This window comes from Chelmon rostratus, chromosome 19 (genome assembly GCF_017976325.1).
Source record: "Chelmon rostratus isolate fCheRos1 chromosome 19, fCheRos1.pri, whole genome shotgun sequence".
In the NCBI taxonomy this organism is placed as follows: Eukaryota; Metazoa; Chordata; class Actinopteri; order Chaetodontiformes; family Chaetodontidae; genus Chelmon; species Chelmon rostratus.
In genome coordinates, this window is record NC_055676.1 from 680,588 (window position 1) to 701,179 (window position 20,592).

General features: G+C 41.0%; 1 protein-coding gene across 1 annotated transcript in view; it reads right to left on the reverse strand.

Moving 5' to 3' along the window:
• Positions 1 to 850: 850 nt before the first annotated feature.
• dcc (DCC netrin 1 receptor) overlaps positions 851 to 20,592 on the reverse strand; it is a 245,886-nt gene continuing 226,144 nt past the window's right edge. Inside the window, exons 27-29 of the mRNA XM_041960176.1 lie at positions 10,792 to 11,100; positions 3,597 to 3,745; positions 851 to 940 (exon numbers count right to left, since the gene is read on the reverse strand). Of these exons, the coding sequence (XP_041816110.1) occupies positions 851 to 940; positions 3,597 to 3,745; positions 10,792 to 11,100 (548 nt within the window). The remainder of the gene's footprint in view (positions 941 to 3,596; positions 3,746 to 10,791; positions 11,101 to 20,592) is intronic.

Here is a 20,592-nt window from a genome sequence, read left to right on the forward strand (position 1 = left end):
TTTAACCTCGATATCCAGAGGTGGAAGGGCTGCATGAGTTGTGGGTGATTGTTGATTCAGTGAACTCCTACTGTTTTATTCAAGAGTGGAAAAAAGACACTGAAGAAAAAAAAGAACAGTAGAAATGCTGGAGAGGATGTCCTTGCGTAACCAGAACAGGTAACCTCGGATCCAAGTGTGAAAAAGAAAGATTTGGTGAAATATTGGTGGCTGTGGATGTGGGGCTGTTTCTTACTGGAGGTTCTGGTCGCATTTTCTAACCATACACACATCCTGTGACTGCACAAAGTTGGAATACCCAAACAAAAGACAAAAGGACTATTTCGAACAGCGATCATGAAAAATAAGTGAGGTACAGTCACAGTAACTGAGCTGTGGACAACTCAGTGGAGGAGGACGCTAATAAATACCACAAAGAAGAAAAACAGGAGGGATCTCATAACTTAAAACTGTCTTCTTTTTTGTGAAAATCCCATCATCATGTGATATTAAGTCAAGGCGCAAGGCATTGGGTTTTTTTTTTTTTAATTTTGTGTTTGAGGTTGAATCTAGAGGAGTTTAGTGTGAACTCCTAAAGAGACCCCTCCACCCTTGTCCAGTTCTTGGAGTTGAAGCTGTGCTGCTGTAGTGTTTATTCTCTATTTATAATTCTCTTTATCCAATCCCAGTTCCACAACAGTAGACACTGGCCGAGACCATCAGAAACCACACAAGCTTGGCTCAGTGCAGATGGAAGTCTGAATTCACAGAGATGTCTTCAAACCCAGATTATTCTGGACAATGGACAGCAGGTGACATCGAGGCTTGAAGAAGGGTTCCAGACTGGACTGGGCTGGACGGGGGTCCGAGGTTAGAAGGCTGAGCCGGTAATGGCATTGAGCTGCTTCATCAGCCCTTCTAGACTGGCCATCTGCTCTGAAAGGTCGTCCTGCTCGTAAACCTGGAAGACAAAAAAAAAGTAGAGCTATGAGCTCGCCTGCCTGAATATCTGTGTGTTATTCACTGGTTTGTGAAGGCATGTTTTGAAGTCTGGAGATTGATGCCTGCAATTCATAGTGGCTGTATTTTATTTCATCACTCCCCCCAACCCATAAACTGACATAAGCACAAGAAAAATCTTTAAAAAAATCCCAGTTGGCACCAAAACCATTCTTTATAGATAAAGGACTGGGCAGCTGCTGGATAATTTCACTGACAAAGCCAGTATTTCCTGTAGCTGCTTCAAAATGAAATCCTACCAGTCATTTGCTAGTGGAAAGCTTTGAGCTTATATAATGTGAATCAACATGGATGCTAATGAACTTGGTATCTTTTATTTCTAAAAGATTTAACCCTCCTGAAGTTGTTGCCCACATGGTTTTGTATAACCATTGTTTCAAAAGTATATCAGTGACTATATTTCAATGTGAAGCAGATCCTAACTACGCACTGAAAAATATTAATTTAAATGCTGTTGAAACACTGGCTTCATGAATGGCTGTGACCTTGTTAATGTTAAATTCAGTATCTAAATTATCAATCAAGGAGCAGTGACAAAAGGGCAGCAGTGTTTAAACATAAGTCTTGTGATAATCTATGTTTTCTTACTTTCATCAAATCTCACAAAAAGACCAAAGCCAACAATGCCAGTATCCACTAACAAGTATTGTGTGTGAATCAAAGCCTGATACAGTACAGCTAATTCCTCTGAGCCATGGATCGCCATTGTTGTATAAATAATTTTAAAAACACAACAGTGAGCCACACTGTTGCACTGGATGACATGTTCCTTTATTACCATGAACGTACACACTTTTGACTCAATCCACACACACCATCCTGCTGCCCCAAACTTACTCAATAGAGCACCAAATGTGGATTTTTCCTCTGAAAATAGTCCCCTCCTGTCTGAGTACGTAATTTGTTAAAAAATGCGGTGAAATAACTGAACCTTTTTTACAAAAGGAAACTATACATTTGTGAGCTGTTTCAGCAGAAAGCAGTGGGCTTGAGTGCCACAAGGATATCACCGTCTCCCACGTTGCTACTTCATGCCAGCATAAAACAGCTTATCACTAGTGTAACAACATAATAAAAGCACCATTGTGTTGTACTCGCATTTTTCATTCACACTGTATCACAGTCTATTAACTAGCTGTGTGTATGTGTGTGTGATAGATAGGCCAGGTGGCTGATTGGCTGGGAAGACTAGATCAATTACAGAGAGCGAAGAGCAGATGAAGAGAAAGACCTGCTGACCTTTAACTCCCTCTCTCTCTCTCTCTCCTCTCTACCATCCTTTCATCTCATTTACTCTACTCACACTTATCAGTTTTCTTGCTTCTCTCCTGATTTTGTTGTCTCTCTCCTCTCATTTTCCGTATCTCTCTCCTGTCCTCTTTATTTCCTCTTGTCTACACTCCTATCTGCTTATCCGTTCTCTCTCTTCTCCCTTTGCCTCCTCTTCCTCCTCCTTGTCTGGTCCTCCTGAAGCATCCTTCTCCTCCCGTTGTCGTGGCTACCTTCTCTTCCTGTCCTCCTCCCTTCCACATCTGTTCCTCCTCTCCTCTGTCTTTGTCTCAACTCTTTCCTTGTGCTCTTTCCTTTCATTGTTGCTCTACATTTTCTTACCTCTTCTTGTTAAGTCTCCACTTCTCTCCTCTCCTCTCTTCTCTTCCCCTAATTTCCACCTCTGTCCTCTCTTATTGTTACCGTGTCGATGCCTCCTCTTCTCCAATCTTCATTTTGTCACATATGAATATTTAAGTCCCATTGTCCCAAATGACTCCATATCATCCTCTGTCGTTTATTTCTCTGCTTGGCATCCTCTGCCTCCCCCTCCATCCTTTCCTCTCTCGTCCCTTCTTTGCTCCTCTCCATCTATTTGTCCCCCCTCCTCACATCCTACTCTCCTATTCATGACCCCATCTACCAATTATCCATCCTCTTCTCTTCCCCTCTGTCTTCCCTCTCTTCTACTGGTTTTCTTTTTTCCCTTTCCTCCTCTGCCCATTACCCTTAATCTTCATCACTTCTTCTTATCCTCCTTTTTGTCATTCCTCACCCTTTCTTCTATAACCCTTCATCTCCCACTGCCTCCTCTTCTTCCTATTCTGTTTCCTCCTTTCCATCTCGGCCCCCTCCCTCATTGTCCCTTATGCCTTCTCTCTTTTCTCCCTCTTACTTCTCTGCCCCCCCTCCTTTCTTTCTTCCACTTTCTCTGTTACTACAAATTGCATAAAATACTATGTGTACAACATATAAAAGAATATATATATCAGTATTTTGGTGTTTTGTTTTTGTTTTGTTTTTTTTTGCAAAGTGAATCACAATCAATGAATCTGAAACTGTGATCTTACATATAATATAAGATTTAACCAATTAAATTTCTTCCATCCAGTTATGCAAAAGGAATATTAGGCATCCTTTACTTTTTAAACCAATGCTTTTTCAAGTTATATTTTGTCTGCTTCAAGTTTGGAAACATCTAAAGATTGAAATTTACATTAAGACATGTGAATCCCCAGGAGACAATGTTTAACATTCAGCAGAGTGATCTACCTGCAGTGTAAAACAAAATCAGCAACACTTTTTACATTCTCCCCATTTAGACTTACATTGGCAGCTGAATCCTCAGCCGGTTTCGTTCCTCCCTCTTCCAGTAAGTCTGGCGCCGTAGGAACTGAGACGGGCAACAGAGGGGAGCGAGCCTTACTGGCCTGACCCAGAGATGCAGTCTTCACCTGGGGCTTTGGAAGGCTCACACCTGGGCAAAACAGAAAGTTCTGGTTTCAAAGCGTTGCATAAACAGTTCAGACAAGAAAATTATTTGATGCTCATCATTTGACACTTCCTTTGTTTTGACATTTGGTGTTCTCATCAATCATTGTGGTTTTATGGAAATATTTTAACTACAGTGCTTCTGAGCAAATCCAAAAAACAAAAAAACTGTAACTGTATTTAAGGTGCAAGTTGAGATTTGAAAGAGCTAAACTCAGAATAATTTCAGTCAGCCAAGAGTAGCAAGAGTAATGACTGGTTTTAGAAACCAAAAGGCAAGGGTAACTGATAATTCAAGAGACATAACGTGTGAGCATTGTAGATGATTTTAGTGACAGTACATGTCACAGTAACAACAACAACAAAAATAAGAAACTTTATTTGTATTTGAAATGCTGCTCAAAGTGCTTCACAACAAACAAATGACATTTTGTTTGTTACGATGCTGGGCATTTTACAATGTGATCTATTTGATAGGCCTGTACATGGGGAGTACAATGGTTCAGCTTTCATTAATTTCCAAGGTTGTTGGCCAGCTTATGTAAATAGCTGCATTGACTGCCATAACTCTGTCCATGAATTACCTTTAGTGAGCCCGCAAGGTGCGGACATCCAGCAGGAATAAGATTACCTGCTTTCACAGCCACAATATGGCTGTGAAAGTGCTGTAACTGGTTGTGTGATCACTCTGCTGATGGATGGGTGTCGCATTTTTCCAATTGCCAAGCATCATTTCTGGAGTTATAATGTTATTGTGTTGGGTGGGAGATGTGAGTGCATCTCGAATAAGATCAAACACAAACATCATTGCAGTACAATCAAACCTGTAGTGTTTCATTAACTCACTGTCTCTTCCCACCGTTTTCTCCTCTGCTTAAGAAACTGTTGAACCTCTTAAAAGTCCTCAGTTTTTCACTTTAGGAGCGCTCTTTAGGGCTATGATGCTTTGTGAATAACTTTTATCTTTACCAGGATCTAGTCTTAATTGAAAGGGTTTTTTCCCCTTAATGTATGTTTTGAACCAGTGTAACACACAGTCAGACAGACCAACCAACTTTTCAAGACAACTGATTAAGATATCATGGTCATTGCAACAAATGCTGCACTAGGGTCTAAGATGACTAAGAAGAACTTCTTTAAGAAAGGGTTTAGTTTGCACTGAAAATATCTTTTCCACTATCTTACTGCTGAATGGAAGGTTGGATATCGGCCTACAGTTGGTGAGTGCGTTACCATTTAGTTTAGGTTTCTTTGGTAAGGGTTTTACAGCAGCTGTTTTGAAAGCATCTGGGAAGATACCTGTTTAAAGTAAATTATTCAAAATCTTTAGGACATGACTTGAACTACTGTCTGACCCCCACTTAAACAATATTGTAGGTACAGGGTCAGTACAGGGGGTGCAGGAGTTAGACTCAGTGACAGTCTGTTAATGTTCATGTAACAGGGGAGTCCCTGTTGCATGAAGATGATGTCATCAAGGACAACATTCAACACTCCCCGCTACCCCTCACCTTGTGACGTAAAGTTGCTACAAGAGGTGTATTGTTCCCTCTCAAATGTTCTTTACTTTACTTTAGCCTAGCTGGTTGGGAGGATCAGTCCTCAGATTCAACCTTTTACTGTTCACCTGACAAATGTAAAATGGTATTTTAGTATTTTAAACATTGGAATTTGAAGTGAACAGCCCCTTTGTGAGTCTGTATCCACGGTTTGGTTATTTGTCCCTGATCTAAGGGTGGTGGCCTGTTATTATTATTATTGTTATTCATAATTATTAGTTATTCTATTATATTTATTTTATTGATATTAATGCAGTTATTTGTATCAATGACTATCCTTAATATCAGCTAATTAATTCTTGTCATATCATTTGGTTGCTGCATCAGGTTTTCAAGGCAGCAGTCACATTGCGAGCAGAAAGATTGCAAATAATACACTTCATACTTTGAGTTTGATCATGATGAAAGACTGCAGCTGTACTTAATACCAACATGGTCACAAAACATGCTAAAAAAGTTTTCGTGTGACGACCCTGGCCATACCATTATTTGCGACAGAAAACTGTCAGAAAGAATTCTACTCATGTCAGTGAATCACTGAAGTGAGTGTAAATCCAGACAGAACTTTGATGCTGGGTTCAACTTTTAGAGAACAGAAAGCCAGCATCCAAACTGGAGGAATATATCATCAGCTATGGCACTGCTGTCATATAAACTTTTCCACAAAAGAGATACAGCATGGTCTGCAGTAAGCTGTCAGACTGGAATCCATGATAATAATACTTCACCATGAATAACCTGTGGTATCTTTGTCTGCTTAGAAACTGAGCTTACTAGCAGGTTACCTGGCAAGTAGCAAACTTGGCTGGTGGACAATTGTGGCTGAAAAGTGAGTGAGCTGTGAATGACCAATCACAGACCCTCGTAGTTTTTCCTGTTTCATTCTCAATGATTTAACTTAACATCATGTAACTTGATCAAATATACAGAGTTTAAGAATTAAGAATAATAAATAGAATAGAACTTAAGAATAACTTCATTCAGTGTCTGGGTCTAGCTGATTAAGCTAGCTTGTGTCACTTAAGTTTAGTCTGACATTTCTTAACTTAAAATTTTGTAAAATCATGTATGACACTCTGTATATCCTGAGGATTTTCCTATTCTAAGGAGACATGCTTGAATCTCTGTCTTGGACAACTGACTACTGTGGGTTCTTTTCAAAACTGACTTTTGCGAAGACCTGGTCCTGCTCAGACTGTCTCGCATCATCATCACCACCATCTGATATCAGACACCTCACCATAAAGTAGTAGGTCCAGCCATCGAAGTAGAGGTTAGTGTGATATATGTGTTCAATAATTCGTTATGGCCTTCAAAGGATGTTATAAAAATGTAAATGTCCATTAGTTGGAAAAAGGTTGGTGGTTTTAGCCAAGTGGTGACAGCTTGAAACCAGGTTGGTAAACATGCTTACTGTTTTGTACACTTTTAGTTGCAGACACATTGCTTTAACCATGCTGTTACATTAACCATAGAGTGTCTGAGTTCATTAGCAACTTGTGTCATACTGCTATCATGTATATAAATTACAGTGTGTTGCAATTGATTGTTAGGGTCAGGACATACAAACAGGGATGTATTAACTAAATAGCTCTGAGCTCTGGATAAATCCTTGTGGAACACCTGTTGACAGATGGAGGGCAGCTAGTTGATCATTCTGTACTTGGACATACTGAGATCAACTGAACTGTGCTCCAGACAGAAACATTTTTTAGAAAAACACAATGAGCTGCACCAGTGGAGAGCTAAAGGAAAGGCTATACATCTACAGCGGAGAAAGCCATAAAAGACAGTTTTGCATTGCCTGGCTCACCCTTTATCAGAGAGGGATAGGCGTGTGGAGGGAGACTCTCCTCAGAAAGGTGGATATACAGAGTTTACCAGACAAACCGGAGTGGAGGTGTGAAATGCCTGCCAGGGCTCACTCTCCTGTTTCTGTTTTTTTTTTTTTTTTATAACAAGAGTAGGTGATGGAGGGAGGGGTTATTGATTCGAAAGCATCTTCCCTCCAGATAACATGTGTCCAGAGGGACAGAGCCAACATCTCCTCCAGTTCAGCAGTTTGGAGCTTCTTTGTCTGCCTGTTTTATCTTCTTATTGTGTTTCTGTCTGCCTGCCCGTTTTATGTCTACCTGTCTATGTACCTGTCTACCTCATCAACGGGGAGCTCCCTGCCCTGAGAGGTTAGGGTTTAGTGAACTTTTAGAAGAACTGCCCATACTTTCCAAAAATGTATCTTCATCAGGTTATTTGTGTAAAAACTGTGAGAAATACAAAAGTCTACAGATGAAAAGGATTTTCCAACTAATCGTTTCATTAACAAGTACATGGATTCAATGTTATTCCTCATTTATTGCAAATGTAAGGAGGAGATTAAATAAATGTCGAAATCTACATGTATAATAATAATAATAATAAGAATAATAACCATTACTATTATCATTATTAAGCAGCACGGTGCTGCAGTGGTTAGCACTGTCACCTCCTCGGGATAAATGGTTATAGATAATGGATGGATGGCAAATGTTTCATCGGTAATCCTAACATGGTATTTTCTATTTAAATTTCTCCTGCTTTTTTTCTGCCAGAAGTGCACCGCCATAATAATGAGACAGGAACATTGAACTATGTTATTTTAATGGTGGAACAGTACAAAGTCTGAGAACCGTAGGTGTATTAGGGTTTCAGTGCACATTCTGACCACTTAACTGTCTTTTGAACATTAAAGATTCTGTCTCATCAAATTGCAGATTTTTTCCCCTTCATCTCCGATCTCATCTTCTTGACATAAGGTGGGTATTAACAGGTCATCTTGAATTTTCCTGCTGCTCTACTCAACATTTTCAGTACAATGATGTAATATTTACATTACCGTGTTAACTGAAGCTGAATGATGATACATTGGGAATTACATTGAATGTCACACGCTTGGATTGTATGCACTTATTCATGTTTTCATACATGTTCTAGTTTTAATTGCACAACATTTCTATGGCATATATCTATGGCTCATCTCAAATGAAACCTTTGCCACGTACAGGGCTGAAGCTGACCTGTAGGACCGATGTTTAAATGGGACAACTAACTCTGTAATGTTCACTGTGTTGGGTTTACAGTGACCTGCAAAAATTTGGTGTTTCCTTGTGTTGAGTGACAAGGTTTAGATGTAAAATATCCACACTGAACATACTCTACATACAGAAAAAAATCTATTCCACTTGAGTTGAAAAATGGAGCGGTAAATATTGGTTTGAAATAAAAAATGGAGGGATAAATTATCAAGTTCATCTTGCAAACTTCATTATCAGTCTTTAGTCTGTTGAAGTCCCCCAACACCCCCCACTCCAAACACACACACACTTCTCCCTTTCACCATAACAAACCAATTAAATCATGACATCAACTCATTCTTTCACAGAGAGAGTCATTCAGTCCCAAATAAACACACGAACATGCCAACAATGAACATCAAACGCCATCCCTCACAAGTCTGTTTTTTCCCTCCTTTATAGAAAGATTGAGAGCAGGGAGGGAGTTGATGGAGGCAGCACTGCCACTGCCCAGCTCTGGTCTCTATGTTGGGGAAGGGGGATGGGAGGTCACAGGGTGATTGTGGGGTCTCTGGGAGTTGAGCAGAGTGTCGCCGCAGGCTTGCTATTTCTGAGCGAAAGGTTTCCAGGAGCCAAAAATCAATGTTAATCTGAGGCCACCTGGGTCTGTAAACACAACCGTAATGGAACTATACACACCCACCCATGCACATTCAGAGGTGATATACACCTACAGACAGCAGGAACACACAACAAATACACCTACACATACAGAAACTGTCCAGGGATCATATGTATTGCAGGCAAGTGTTTGATTTTCTGTTCACACTGCTTCAGGCATCCTGTCATTCTCTCTCGGAGAAAGAGAATGACAGGGTGAGCAACAGCAGGAGATTAAAGAAAGATTAAAAAGATCTAAAAAAAGCAGACAATAAGAGAGGAATATAAATGGAAAAGAAAAAAGGAAGAAAAGAAGACATGAGGGAATGAGGGAATATTTTTTGAATAACTGTGTTCATCCCTCAGTAGAGTTCCTGCTCTGGAGACTCATGGTGGAACAACACCTTACTAACACACTTTATGTTAGAATGTGTGGAATTAAAGATGTCAAAAGAACAAGCACATCATTAATTTCAGTGAATTTCAGTTCTCTCTTCTCTTCATTTTCTCCAGGTGTTTTAGCTAGCTCTAGGTATTGCAAAAGGGCACTCCCGCCTCCCGCCAGCCTCCTCCTGGGCTGCTTCAACCTCTTCCTGATCCTTACCGCCCATGGTCTCACATATCCTTGGATTTTGTCACTGGTCTTGCCACCTCTGACAGCCACACTGTCATCCTGACCATCGTGGACCGTTACAGCAAGATGGTCCACTTTGTGTCTCTGTCCAAGCGCCCCACTGCTAAGGAGACAGCTCAGTTGGTGCTGCTCCATGTATTCCATGAACCAAGAACTGGAAACAGCCCTGTGGTGCGTGGCCTCCCAAAACCCCTCCTTCTGGTCGTCACAACTATTGTGGGTTGAATTTGCTCCCTCGTCTGCTCTGCCACCAGCCTCTCTCCATGTCAGTGTGCTATGGCTATGGCTGTTGAGGACTGTTCTATGCGGGAGATGTCTGATGTCGGGGTAACCCTGCTTTGGACCCCCCCCACCCCCCACCCCCCCCCCAGCTGAGGAGATACAACGGTCTTACTCCCAGGAGTTTTCTAGTCTGATGCATCTTGTGGTTAGTTGTGTTCCTGCATTTACCTGCTGAATAAAGACTCTTAATACTACTACCTGTTTCATTTGTGCTGCAATTGGGTTCACTCTACACCCGCTACATTAATACTGAGGTTGGTGGAAAGTCAGGGACCAACAATGTCGATATTTTTCATCTTCTGGGCACCATGGATATCTATACCAGATTTCAAGGCAATCCAACTTATAAATGTCAAGATATGTCAGTCCAAGATGACAATCCAGTTGCAATAGCCACTGGTGGAGCACACTGCCATGGTTAAAAAAGACAAAAGACAACTGTAAACCTAGGAGTCTAATTTTCATGTGGGATTGGAATGTTTTGTCAAATATAGTGGCTTATGGAAAGACACAGAGGTGAACATATGGAGAGACAGACAGGTCCAGCTACAGGTACAGCATATAGACAAAGAAGACGGGGGAGGTCAGTCCAGATCAGATCCAGCCCTCTGGCTAATGTCAAGGCCAGTTTCATTTTTTCATAAACACACACACACACACACACACACACACACACACACACACACACACACACACACACACAAACGAGAATGGAGACAGACATTGGAGACATGTTATACCATGTCACTTTATGCACTACATTAAGTATATGTTATGCATTGACATATTGGCTTCACCTTTGATCGGCCCCCTAAAGAGGATCAACAACACATTCAGCTGTACTCACTGGACTGTGGCATCATGGAGGTGTACACCTTGGGGTCGATTGTTCCCATGGGTGGTGGCAACAGCGGATTGGTGAAGCTTCGTAGCGGATGGGTGGGCCGCACACAGGCTGTCGGGATGGTCCGACCACTCCCAGCCTGGACTTCCTCCGCTGCAGCAGCAGCAACACTAGCAGGGGCCCCTGGGACTGGGCCAACTGCGGAAACATGCTCCCCGGGTTGAGCGGAGGAGCCGGGTAGGAGGGGTGGGGCCTGCTGGGGTGGAGGCTGCTGCTGGAGGAGAGGATTGGTGGAGGTGTCTGAAGGCATTGCTGAAAAAGAGGGAGAAAAAGAAGAAGAAGAAGGGTTGAAGGAAGTTAGGACAGAGGGGTGAGGGGTGAAATGAATTGTTGGGAGGACGAAAAGAGATGAGAGATGTTCAGGATGGATTTGTGGATGGGTGGAAGAAAAAAAGAAGGTAATGACAGAAAACAAAATATCCAATTATTCTGAATCACAGTGTCATTTGAAAAAGCACTCATTTGGAGAAGAGACAGAAAAACAGCAAAACTTCAATCTGTGAATATTCTACAACAAATAGCTTCACAGTGTTTTTTCATAGACAGTTTGTGCTTTGATGTAGACAGTGTCATGCCGAGAAAATGTGCCACTATTGTGTAAATTACTGTTGCTACAGGATGGCTGCAGGACTGAGAATGTGTTTCTGTCAGGAATGTAAATCTAAATATAGTCTGCATTCATGATTCAAGATTCAAGAGTCTTTATTGTCATTGAACATGTCAATGAAATTTTCATTGCAACCCCCATGTTAGGAACAGATAGTAAGAAAGATAAGAAGATTAGAAAGAATAAAATTAAGATAACTACAATAAAATTAAATAAACATGCAGTAAAAATATTTGTAAAAGCAATCAAAAATATAACAGAATGAAAATATACTAAGGCAATAAAATGCATGCATGAACTGGATGCAGTGATTTATGTCCTCAAAATGTGCTTGAATTCCACTATAGCCAGACAGGTAGAAAGAAACATGTGCATCATAGATACATGCAAGGCCATGACTGTCTCCAGTCTTTATTTGCTTCTTTACAGTCTTCATAGTTATTTGCTACTTTCCTTACATGAAACTAAAAAATAGTAAAATCTTGTCATTTACACACTGAAAGTCTCATGGATTTTGAAAACCTGTTAGGATTCAGTTGTATAATGTATTAACTTCATGCATAAAGAAACCCTGAGTCCTGCCAGGTTTGCAGGTTCTTCTTTTTCTTCTTTTTTTTTCTTTCTGTGTTGGCTGAATGTCTTCATATTGAGAGAAATCCCATTTTATCTTGTCAGAGATACATGTAAGAGAAAGAGAAAGAGGAGGAAGGGGAGCTTCCTGCTGAAGAAGAGAGGAAAACCTAAATGTGTGCAGAAACATGCCTCTGATGTGACATGAGAGATGAAACTTCTCATGTAGTTACGGCTAGTCTGATCAGAGAGAACATGCAAGAGAGAAGACAGCCAGTAATTACATGTAGAGTTGCTGTGTTCATGAACCATCAGAGACAAGGATGAAATAAAAGGAAAAGCAGAGAGAAAATGTGAGAGTCACTTGAAGACTGAAGGAACAGGGGGAGGAAAGTACTATATTGATGAAGGTAGGGGAAAGAGAAAGGGAGAGAGACTGAAAAGGAAGAAGTGAAGAGAGCCCAAAGAGAAGAGGAACAACATATCAAATTGAAAATGTGGCAGCAAAATGACAAGAAATCTCAAGAAATATGTAGTTTTTTGTTCTTTTCCCCAGAAGAATGTTCTTTTTTGTTATGTCAATTCACGAGGAAAGTGTGAACAAAAAATAATTTTTAGATAGACAAGGAAATGTATCAATATTTTGTAGCTAAAAGGACCAACATGCCCTCCAAATTAAACACAAAATATGCAGTTTGTAACTGGGAGGTTCCAGCAGGTGTCGCTGCGTTGTGCTCTAACTGTGTCTTGTTTTTGTTTTGTCCTGCATGCATCTCCAAACCCGTTTCAAAGGAGGAACGCTTTGCCTGCCTGATTTTGTTGACTTGCTCAGATTTGCTGATTTTGTCATTTTTCCTTTATATTTGTGCTCCTACCACGAGTAAGTTGGCTTGTAGTTAAATGGTTTCTTGTCTTGTCTGTTTTAATTGTGATTATTGTTGATTGTTGACTTCCTGACTGGGTCAATCTGCTCTCTGCAAAATAGAATCAATGCATATTTTCTGCAGAGTAGAGCAGATAGCCGCTCCTGGGACACATCTAAAACACAAATGGAACATGCCCAGTGGAAATTCACACATTGTCCGGAATGACAGTGAACAATTCTGTCAGATGTGTCACAGACTGAATTCACCAAGTGGAATTTAGGGGCAACTGCCTTCCGGAACAATACATATTAGCATTTTTTAATCTGCCCTATCGGTAGGACATTATTTTACGGTGCTACAACATAAACCATTCCATATCAGTGTTGGGAAATAAAGTCATGTTGTGATATTGCACATCTATGGTTAAGGTTTGGTTCAGTTGGGATTAAGGAAATATCAGAGTTACAGTTAAAACCCTTGTATCCGTGGTTATACTACTAACTTGGTTGAGGTTACAGAGAGACGTGGTCACGGTTAAAACAAACTGAAGTTGAATGTTGGTAGGAATGATAAGCAAACAGTAGTCTTATGTGTCAAATTCCAGCATGTTGACGCATCCACCACCCCAGACCTCCTCCCTGTGTGACTTTGTGGGTTTATAACAACTTCACACTATTTCCCACTTGGCTTTCAAAGGAAAGGGGTGTATAATGCCTATGGCTACTAGAGATCTTTGGTCCCAGGAGACTTTATACAAAAGGAATGGAAATGGAAAAAAAATAGCTTGTTGTCAATAGCCAGGTCGGAAGAGCATCCTTCTTCTCTATTTAAAATTTTGCAAATCATCCTAACGCCAGATTTTTATTCAAGGTAAGAGACTTTGTCATCACCCCCACCCCAAACCCAGTCATTTTATTAATGCCTCACAAGAGATGTGATAATTTTAAAATTTTAGTACGGACATTCATAGTTATTTTAGCTATTCTGAACCTGTATCACTGTCTTTTTTATCTGAAAGCATCAATTTATCATTAATGAACCATGTGCTGCCTTGTTAATGTCATGCTTGGACCTTGTCGAAGTGAGCTAGGCTACTTGTACATGGGTGACACTTCACACGACAAGGAATCTTACCTAACCTTGGTAGATGAGTACAGAACAAGGCAGTTATGCTGGGTTGGAGGCTCAAGCTGGGACACAGAACAGCAAACTAGCACTATTCATGTGAAGAACCATGAGCACTACTGAACCTAGAAACTAGATAAGTCTCATGGAATCTTGTTGTGTTTATCATACATGATCATGTCACATTCACTTATAAAATTAACATGCTACATTTAGCAACAAGCAAAACGTTTCGTAAGAGGAGGGATACAAACTTTTTGTTGTCAACTGCCTTACGATATTATTCCCATTTCTAAGTGCTTCCAAAGGCAACTGGACTTGCTTGTGTTTCTAGAAGATGTTTTGCCTCTCATCCAAGAGGATTCTTTACTTGACTGGTGAGAAGTCTCAGGCGTTTATCCTCTTGCATGATCATTGACCCGCCCAGCAATAGTGTAGGTCATTAGGGTCACATGAGTGGCTGATAAGTAGTGTCGTGGACCACCTCCTCTGTTCAGTGATGATCTTTCCAGTTAACAGGATGTTGGCTAGATGTTTTGGCCAGTGCACAGGGATGTGGTGTTTGTTGAAAATTTCTTCAGATACTCCTGCAATGTAAGGGATGAGGACATTGTTCTATTTATGGTCCTTTTCTAGTCGTTCTGTTCTGTGCCTTTTCAAATTGACATATTTCTTTAATCGAATCACGTAAGTGTTTTTTGATACCCTTTTTCCAGTCTGCTTACCTGCCTTCCTAACTCTTGTTTGTTGTGCTCAGGTGCCTATCGTCGCCTACTTCAGCCCATGCATGGTCAGCCTGTGCTTTGTGAGTTTACTGGATTTAGACACTCTTCCAGCCTGTTCACTGTCAGTGATCTCTCCAGTCTTTGTGTGAATCCTCTGGTTTGTCTATAGTACAATCTTTGAAATGACTGGCTAGGGCCAAACAAAAGAAATTTGCTGACATGAGCACAATATCAGAGTGAATGAATGAAGTGAAATGAAACAGCAATTCAATCTGATTATCAGGCTGAGATACTACAATATCCCCAACATATAACCATCTAAAATGCAGAGAAAACTTTTTCCAGAGAGGATTGTTGTTTTTGCTGTGGAAGAAAATCACAAGACCAACAGTCTTTCACCAACTATCCTTCTGCTTAGCATGCAACTTGATGAGCCCATCTCACCTACCCTAATCTGCTACTTACATCACACTGATGTCATTGTGATTGGATGATGAAGGGAACAGTGTGGATGCATTTTATATTTGGTTGCTATCTTTCCAGACAATGGACAAACTAAAGAAGAGGATACAAAGAACACCAGCCAGAACAGCCAACAACCAGGAAGCACAATAAATATAGAAGAAATGACTAGCGAAGGAGAATGTGTCCTGCTCTTTTGTCATCAGCCCTGGTTTGATCTACTTCCACGCCTCCTTCCATTAGCACTGCCCACCTATCTCCTCGCCATCACACACCATTGTCAATAAACCTCATTTCCTTCCCTGCAGTGATGGAAATGTAAAAATAACACTTAAATAACACCTCAGTTGTTTTTAGAGAGATGTTTTCAGAGCAACAGTCTGCTGGTGACTGAGCATTAGTGTGTTTAGACACACAGAAACATGAAAGTTTATGTATTCTAATTTATATAGATTTTGAAGTAGAGACACAATAGAGTGATACCATTCTTGTTTTTGTGGGTTGGTCTCACTCAGGGGATAAATACTTGAACCTAACACCATTGCATTGGACTAGAGCTGTCCTATCTAGTCTGGTTGCATACGAACTGATGAAGCCTGCTCGGATGAGAGGCGAAACGTCTTCTAAGACAAACTGACGAGGTCCAGTTGCGAACGATTGAATGCCCTAAAGCAGGCATCTCAAACCGGTTCCATAAAGGGCCGCGTGGCTGCAGGTTTTCATTCCAACCCAGGAGGAGCACATCAGGCCAACCAATCAACATCAAGGGATCACTTAGTTATCAGCTGAAGACTGAGATCAGCTGATTAATTGATTCCAGCCTGGTGTGCTCCTCCTGGGTTGGAATGAAAACTTGCAGCCACACGGCCCTTTATGGAACCGGTTTGAGATGCCTGCCCTAAAGCTTACAATGACCTGGATGAATGAGAATATTCACAGGCAAGTAGAGAGGAACAGTGATTTATTGCCAGTGTTTGCAGAAGGGTTTAGGCCCCTAACAAAAGACTGAAGATATATCAGGTTTTGTTTTAATAACAGAGGGTGGTAGCATCATCATCAATAAATCATTTTCTGATGCAGCTCTGAAATTATTGTCCTTGTAAATTTCTCTTTAAAGCACTCTGTGGAGTTTTTGATCACGAGTGGCACTATGGAGCATTGTTTCTCATGTGCAGGTACTTGATTTGTTTGTATCTTGTGTTGCACAACATAAATAAATTAAATGAATGAAATGACTGCTCACAAGTCAAATCCCTATTTACACTTAAGTCACGTCATGTGTCTTGCATGGATCAGATAGCAATTGTATATCAAAAAAGCCCAGCGTAACATGTACCAAGGAAGCTTATGAAACAGATCCAAGACACATTCTAGCCAGATGTTGAAAAAATGCAGGCCTAAGTCCATCTAGAGCAAAGAGCCTATTTAATCTTTACCAATCCCAGATGCTACAGAGTCTGCCTCTTTTGATGAAGCTGAAGTTACAGTGACAGTAGCTGTCCTCTCTGTCGAATTAAGGCAGCAGTAAAAATCAACTCCAGCAATTTCAACACATACAATCAATGTGTACAAGCTATTGTAGAATTTTCCTGATTCATGATCAGTTCAACCTCGGAATCATTTCTGTGGGTGAAAAACAGATATAAGTGAGAGGCTGTGAAGATGATAAAACCTCTTTCTTGTTCACATTCCATAATGTGATTAGTTCTTTCCAAAAAAGAAAAGAGACCATATTTATCACGCTCTGCGCTGGCTCCCAGTATTATCCAGAACACAATTGAAAACACTTCTCCTTACCTACAAAGCCCCAAATGGTCAGGTGCCATCATATTTTAAATAGCTCATAGTACCCTATTACCCCACAAGAAAACTGTGCTCTCAGAATTCAGTCTTACTCATAGTTCCTTAAAGTACAGCCAGTTCAACCACCTGTGGAACCATCTTCTAGTTTTTATCTGAGGTGCAGACACCCTCTCTACATTCAAGAGCAGGCTTAAAACCATTTTGATAACATTTGCAATAAGACTGACTTAGGCTTGCCTTGGACAGCCCCTAGTTACACTGTTGTATGCTCAGACTGCTGGGGGACTTCCTGCGATACACTGAGAGCCTCTCTCCTCTCCCTCTGCATCTATACACGTTCATGTCACATTAATGCACATTACAAACTTGGCTTCCTCCCTGGAGTCCTTTCTCATCTCACAGGTTCCCATGGATCATGGCTGCGCACAGCAGGCCCCTCTGTGCAGCAGCTGCTGTTCCTGGTGGGGATAATCACGCTGGGACCTGTGGCAGGACTATGTGGACCTCATCTGATCAATGCTGCAAATCCGACCATTTATTGTTACACCTGTCAGGTACATCAGTTGCCCACTCAACACCTGTGTGAACTGACACAGACTGAACTCTCTGACAAACTAAATTGTTGGGTTGACACCACTTGGTGAGCTCGCCTCTGGCTTAAAATCAGGTCAAGCATGTGTGGCGAGCACTATGTAAACCCCAACTAAAAGGGTTGGAGATTTCTAGTGGAGAATTCTGCATGGTATTCTGGCCACCCCGGCGTTGTATTATATTCTGAAAGCATTGTTGCTGAATTGCTCAAAAGGAACTGATTCAAAGCTCTACAAAGAACAACATCTAACTTCATCTTGTCAATGGATGCTGGTGCTCCATGATAAGGTGTTTGTTTCAGAGATGCTATCTGGTTGACTTCTTAAAGACACAACCTCTTACCTTTCAGTTTTCAATCAGTGGTGCTCAGTGTATCATTGTTTGTATGACTTTTCCCTCATTAACTGCCTTTGTATCTCTCACTCACATCACATCTATCTCACTGTTCAACTGCTCCACTCCACCCTCCTGTCAGCTCTTGTGAATGTGTGGTCTGTCAGCAATGATCAGCACCCCCAATGTGTCTGCTAATTCAATGACTCTGGTGCTTCTTCTTGTGTCTCTGCTGTTGTTAAATCACTGATACAAGCCGACCAGGAATTAGCCAGTTACTGAATTACTGCTCCCCAGCACGTCATTAAGCATTTACCTCCACAAAAGTCCACAAACAAAGGAAGATGGGGATGATGCATGGCTTAAACAAACACAAGACTTTCACCCAGCAGACCAGGGTTCGTGTCCCATTAGAAATCAGAAGTGAATGATCTCTTCCATTTCCTAAGCAAATAGTTTTGGTGCCTAAACTGAACTAAATAGTTGTGGTTCATAAATGTAACCAGACTGTGAATATTTCACAAGAGCCTTGTGTTAGGAAGGCTTTCTGGAGGGAAGGCTTTGATGAGAAGTTGGATGGCTGGAGTAGTTGCTCTGTCTAGTACAGGGGTGAGGAACCCACGGCTCTGATGCGGCTCCCTGTGGCTTTTGAAAATAGTTAATGAGTATTTAATCAAAAGGTATTTCATTTTAGTTTGTTCGTCTTTAAACAAACATCGCACACGCCTCACAGATGACAGCTTATGATCCTGTGTAAAGATGAAGGTGACAGCATACAGCCCTGATGTGCAGACGGTGTGCACTGAGGTTCTGGAGCAGATATCACATTAACCAAGTATGATGAATATTTTAATTGCCTATTACTTTGCATATATTCATATTTTTCATTGTTCAGTGAAATAGTCCTTTTATTATTCAGGTTGACAGCTGACTGCACGTACCAGTTAAAGGATGACGGCACGCAGAGAGTGGACGGCATTTTTACCTTGCTGCCGGTGGAAAATTTGAGACGTTCAGCGCTTTTTCATTAATACAAGAAGGACTCAAATAGACGCTCGACAAGCATTTTACTTAAAAGTAATCTTCAACCTAAAGTCTTTTTTTCAGAGTTCAAAACGTTTTTTGTTGCATGCAGAAATTTGGTTTTCTCTGCAGTCGTCCATTGTTTCATAAATGCAACACATTATTGTTTCTTAGTACAAAGCATAAAGGCAAAAAACAAAACAAAAAACAAACGCTATATGCAGTGTTATTTCTTTGCAAATGTCAAAATGTTTTTGTGGCTCCCAGTGTTTCCTTTACTGTGGGAAACTGGTCCAAATGGCTGTTTGAGTGGTAAAGGTTGCCGACCCCTGGTCTAGTATTCCGACAAATGGGGTTACATTGGAGTTGAAAACCCAGCACATCTCACAGAAACATTACAGGGTACCTTGTACATCTGTATGAGACTCCGAAAGGTGTGACAAAGCAGCAATATTTAATGCTTTGGGAATGAGAATGATTGATTATTTCTATTATTAACAGCTGTAGTAGTCATAGCATATGCCTCACAAGCTGTAACAGTGATACAGTAAAATAAAACCCAAGTATGGTAATCATGGTGTATTAGTAGTAGTAATAGTTAATATGTGTTTCCATTTCCCACAGATGGATGGTAGTTACTGCCATAAGAGCTATTGGCTATATAATTGACCATTTGCTAAGCCCCACCCCTTAGTTACTGTTGCTGCCCTGTCAAACTGTCTGGTCTTGTTTACATTGATAATGGTAGGCGATTAACCAGTGTTACAACTGTGGTTGTAAGTAGTTCTATATAGCTGTGTGTTTTCCCTGTTCGCTCTGTGTGTGCTTCCTTTTAAGTGCCTAGTTGATATGCAAACGATGCTGCGCCATACCCCGAAGCGGATTGGCGGACATGGGAGGAACATCTTTCATAAAGCGGAGGAGGACGTCACCCAGGGGGCAGAGTGGGTCAGATGGGCGGAGCCATTCTTCGCTGAGTCAACGCGCACACACCGATTGAACTGGCGTTTTCCTTTGTCTGAGTTATCCAGTGTATTGGGCAAATTGGAGTGAGCCACGACTTTGTGTTCAACCCGTTTTCTCCTGTTTTTGTTAGACAGGGAGGTTAGAATTTGTGTTTCATTTCGATCTTTTTATTTGCTTAGGAAAGTGGTAAACTCCCTAAAAGTATAGCATGGTTTTGTTTGTTTTTTTGGCGTAGGTCTCACTCCTAAATTAATTTACACATTATTTTGGATTTGTTTTGTTCACCCCTGTGTCCCAGAAAAAAAGTAACTATTGTTATAAATAAAAATATTAATTATACGGTGAAAACGCGCTTGGTGTGACTGTGTGAGACCAGTGAAGGATGGCACCTTCATGTTACGGTCAGGTACCCCTAGGCCGGGCGTACCAGCAAAACTTTTCATTTTGATATTAGTAATTTAAACAATGGGTCCTTGATGTCACATATAGACACAAGAAGGGTCCTCCATCTTGCCCCGCCATCCTGGTCTCATTCCCAGGGCATCAAATACCAATGTGTTTCATACAGACACACAAGACACCCATCCACAGCGATATTAGATTCCCGGAGCAACTGCTCTGGCCGTCCAATACATTCTCATCCCAGTTGTTTTTAGTTTACTTACAGATTTTA